Source organism: Egretta garzetta, unplaced genomic scaffold (assembly GCF_000687185.1).
Source record: "Egretta garzetta isolate BGI_Z169 unplaced genomic scaffold, ASM68718v1 scaffold573, whole genome shotgun sequence".
NCBI classification, from domain to species: Eukaryota; Metazoa; Chordata; class Aves; order Pelecaniformes; family Ardeidae; genus Egretta; species Egretta garzetta.
Genome location: NW_009259180.1, coordinates 224,799 through 229,563, shown reverse-complemented (window position 1 = coordinate 229,563; position 4,765 = coordinate 224,799). Strand labels below are relative to the sequence as shown.

At 39.6% G+C, this 4,765-nt stretch overlaps 1 protein-coding gene across 1 annotated transcript in view; it reads left to right on the top strand.

The window, feature by feature from the left end:
* The window catches only part of GALNT18 (polypeptide N-acetylgalactosaminyltransferase 18), a 245,384-nt gene extending 241,978 nt beyond the window's left edge, over positions 1–3,406 (top strand). Inside the window, 1 exon segment of the mRNA XM_009635644.2 lies at positions 3,260–3,406. Within this exon segment, the coding sequence (XP_009633939.1) occupies positions 3,260–3,406 (147 nt within the window).
* The last annotated feature ends 1,359 nt before the right edge of the window (positions 3,407–4,765 follow it).

Below are 4,765 nucleotides of genomic sequence, written 5' to 3'. Positions count from 1 at the left end.
GGGGGGGAAAAATCCTGCTAAAAGCATCCCTACTCTCTACAGCACTCAATTCACACATATTAGCCACTACTTAACTTAGGTGTCTCTTTTATGCTCCATACAGCAGCTCCAATGTACTCAGCAGGGTGATTTTTCAGTAGCTGCTGCAGAGTGCTTTGCAGAGCATCAAAAACAGCTTCCTCAGCTTTTTATCTCCCCATTCACTTGTTTCCGTTAAATAGAAGCTGGATTTCACATGAGGGCACATCAGGAAAAGAGAATGAGGGGCGCACACTTTTTGCATGGATTTTTGGTTGCTTGCTTGTTTTGTTTTTCCTTAGGAGTGGTTTACACTTTGTTTATGTACCTGCCTATATTAAAGTATTTCACATTGAATACATTACTCTAACACCTATCTGTGCTCTACATGATTTAGAATAGAGGAAGGACATTGTCTCCATTGTGAACATCCTCCACCTCCTTCTACCCCAAAAACCTCAATGGGAATAGAAGGCATTTGGGCCCATTCAAGTGAAAGAAACCCTACCTAACAGAGCTCTAAGTTTGGTGACTAGGCCCCATACACACTCCTTGGGGAGAAAAAAATAGGCACTAAAGAATGGGATTCAAAAAGTGCAGCCAACAAACAAGGTTTTTGCCCCAGGTGAGTTGCAGTTTCTGACGGCAGCTAGACCTGAGCTTCCTAGCTCATTCCTCTTCACAAGCGTAAAAGCTGTTCTCAAGATGGACACCACATTCATTCATTTTCACAGAGTTTAGGCGAGAAGAGTTGTACCAGAGAAACAGTTGTGGTTTAGCTGTCATGCTTTACATACGAGGGAGAGAAGTAATTCTATTCCTTCATTTATGCTAATAAGTCAGAAATGAGAGGAGAGGTCTAAAAGTACCATACCGAGAATCATACCCCAGGTCCAAAAAAATCAAGCAAGTAATGGGGCTGAACTAGCGTCTCCCATAACTGGTTACTTTTCTGACAAGACAGAAAGTGAGACGTCTTTCTCCTGCTTCCTTAGTGCAAGATCTGAGCTGAGGATGCAGTAGACACCAAAAATAAGACAAGGCCTAACTGGTAAATGAAAGATACAGAAGTAGTTAACTTAAATGCCAGCAACACGAGCACCTCCAGCATCAGCTGGAAGCACAAGGAAGTTGAGCACAGTTTGGGTTTTAGACAGAAACACTTACAGTAAACTATAATTCCCAATTCAAACACAAGGAGCTGACCCTGGGTGCCATCCAACATTGAATCTATGCATAATCAACAGTTTTCATTAAGAACAGAAACTATATGTTTTGCTAAAAGCAAAAAAGAAAACAAAACCAAAAACCACCAACCCCCCCCCCAAATTACACAACTGGGTTTTTTGGCAATGAAAAAATATCCATTACCTTAGAGTTTTATATCTGAAGGACCTAATTCAAAGCTCATTGAATTCATTTGGGGAAGAGAAAAAAAAAAAACCAAAACCCTCTCACCCCAGTGAGCTTTAGAAGGCCAAAGTAACTTGGGGAGATGGTGGGTTTAAGATAAGGGAATAAATAGCTTATAGTAAAGCTTTGACTAAATTCCCATCCTGGTTTCTTCAAATTTCTTGTATGTCAAGCAGTTTTATTGCTTATAGATAGCTTAGAGTTTATGCTCCCACCAGACACCCAAATTTAACTACCGTTATTAATATGAATGTCAATAATAGCTATACAGCAGTGGGAAAATACATTCACTCAGCATTTCATCATGGAGGTATATTAAAATGCCTACTGCATGCCTGTTTGTCTAGTAAAGTAATCACTGAAAATTGTATCTAGACTGCACGTATGCCTGCCAAGGAGAATTTATGGGAGCCTCATGTTTTGTATTTTGTGGATTACTCTAGAAATGGTCTCCCTCTTACACAAAGCCATATTTAAAAGTTAGACTGTTCAAACCAAATTCTGCATTTCATTAGCCAGTCCTAAACATGTTTTCAGAAATCACTTCTCAGAGAAAGTACTTGCTAAGTATTACTGCTAGGAGAGGAGGAGAGGAGACCCCACAGTCACCTGAGTGAATCAGAACCTGTACTGAATGGCAAAGCTACCGGTGCCTGAGGAACAGCCTTCTCTGAAAAAGCAAACTCAGCATTTCTATGGGATTTATGCCAATATCCTTGGCATTATTACAGAAATCTATCACAGTTATGACTTTCTAGTGCAAGGTATAACACAGATTTGAACAAAACTGATGAGGTGGAGGGTTTTGTATGGGTTGGGTGGTTTTGGTTTGGGGGTTTTTTTTAATAGCAACTATTTTTTTTCCCAATTGTTCAAATAAGTAATTTAAATGCGACTGCTCTTTCCATACTTCAGCTGTACTAATCTGTACTGATTTACCCTCCATTCTTTCATTTGCAGATTAAGCCAGTGATTCTGTACTACACAAGTCCAAGATACTCTAGAGAAAGACAGACTTTCAGACTTATGTGCAAATTACTCTATTCTGTATATCTTATAAAAAACTTCCCAGACAGTAATGTGTACAAGTCACCTACTATCTTTATTAGACAGGAGAGAAGGTGAAAGAACCAACTGAAACCAGAATTAAAGGGGAAAAAAAAAAATATAATTTAAGTCACCTACATGATGATTTAGTTGTAATTTAGACCTGTAGTTAACTGCGTAATAGCCCCAGCGATTTAAGTTTTGCTGCAACTCAACAGCAAAGATAGGGCTTTAGTATGGCAGTGTTGAGACTTGATCAGAGAGTTGATACTGAGGATTAGAGACATAAGATGGTAAGAGACAGTTCATTTCAGAATTCAAAGAATAAACAATTTTATGCATTTTACCCTACATACAGGAGATGCCTGGCCAAGGCACTGGTCCTCTTTTGACTTTTTTTGATGTTTCAGAGGTGCAGCAGAGCCGCTAAGCTAGGTAACCGAAGCAAACAGGAAAGCTTGTGGCTCGTGATTAAAAAGCACAGCCAGAAACACAAAGCTCAATTCTAGCAATCCCATGTGCTGAAATGGGAACCGGGCAGCTGAGGCTATTCTAAACTGCATCAGAGATTAAACCAGCCTGTGACAAAAGGAACCTTCACTCCAAAATCAACCTAGTGCTCATTTTGTCTGTAACCGAAACATTTTTCACAGTAGCAGTGGACATTTGTAGATGGATATTGGAACGTTTTCTAATCTGTTTTATCACACAGTAGCAGTGCAGTAAGTTCACAATGTTTAATCCAAACACTTCTTTTTTTTTTTCCCCCTCATCTTTAAAGGGAGGTCCAATCCAGAACCGAAAATCCAAGCGTTGCCTGGAATTGCAGGAAAACAACGAAAATGAATTTGGATTTCAACTCGTCCTTCAGAAATGCACTGGACAACGCTGGTCTATAACAAATGTCCTGAAAAGCTTGTCATCATAGCAGACTAAATTTTTTACCCATTTCTTTTGCTACTGTGTAGCAAATACTGCATTGTTGCCTGCTGTACTGTATTCCTCTCGCCCCTCACCCCCCTGGTTCTTTCTCCCCTCTTTTTTGTCCCTTTGATTTTATTTTGTGAGTGTGTGGAAATTGGGTTTGTGGGCTGAAAATAAGACGTTTTTATTTCACAATGATGTTTTCATGGCATTTATAGAGACGTTGAATGACAGGTGATGGGTAGGCTATCCTAAAATATTTTACAACTGTAAATAGGAAACAAATGGAGAATATTTATAACTCAAACTTTTATTGAATAAAAAAGTCCAAACACGATTTCTGTCTCCATGGAAATGGGTTTGTAAGTTAAGTGGTGGTTTCGTTTTGATTAACCCAAGCCTGATCTTGGCAAGTAGCTGCTGAGAATCAGTATTCTCTAGACTTGTGGTAAAGAGTCCTACCTGCACACCAGCAGCTACAGTGAAGGAGGATTTTTCTCCCTTCTCCCTCTAGGGACACCTGTCTAGAACACTGTCCTGTGCAAATATGGGGGCAGGAGGCGTGGAGATGTATAACATGCACCCACATACTTTTCCTCATCAGTACTACTAAGTAAAACCACAGCAAGAACCCCAGGGCTCAAGTGAGGCGGGGAAGAGATTTAATTAAAAAGAAGAAAAAAAGCTACAAGAGAAAAGCAGCAGCTACTGGAAGAAAAATACAGGAAAAAAACCCCATGACATTTCTCAATGGGTTGGGCTCCGTTTCAATGACTGCATTTCCAATTGTTTGCAGTTCTTACAACTTCTTTGTTTGATTTTTTTTTTTTTTTAAATGCACTGTTCCCTGGCTACCACAGACTTTGATAAAAAATGGCTCCATCCAAGAGCAGCAGTAAAACATATGAATTCATCCTGCCTTTCTCGCTCCCTTTAAGGAGCTATGAATGCAATGCCGTATCACTTCATCGCAGCTAAGACTGGGATGAGGCGAGGAAGAAACAGTCTGATGAGATAAGCCAGAACACTAGGATTACCAGCCTTTTTATTTTCAGCTGCTTTTATTTGCATGTAATTTCCCTCTCTTTTATTACTCTATTTGTTCTTTTTATTCTGTTGTTTGTTACCTTAAGTAACAGTCATAACCTCTTTTGGAGCTGGTTATGTGCCAAACTGTCTTTTACAGACTAGCTTCACATTCAGGACCAGCTAGCAGCATTGTTCCTCATGACTGTTTAATAAGTGATGTGGCACATTAATTATATGCGTTCAACCTTCTGCTATATATAGTTACCATGCATCTGCTTCTCAGAGAAGAAAGTGCTGAGCCAACAACAGGAAAACAGTAACAGCCAGTAAAGAT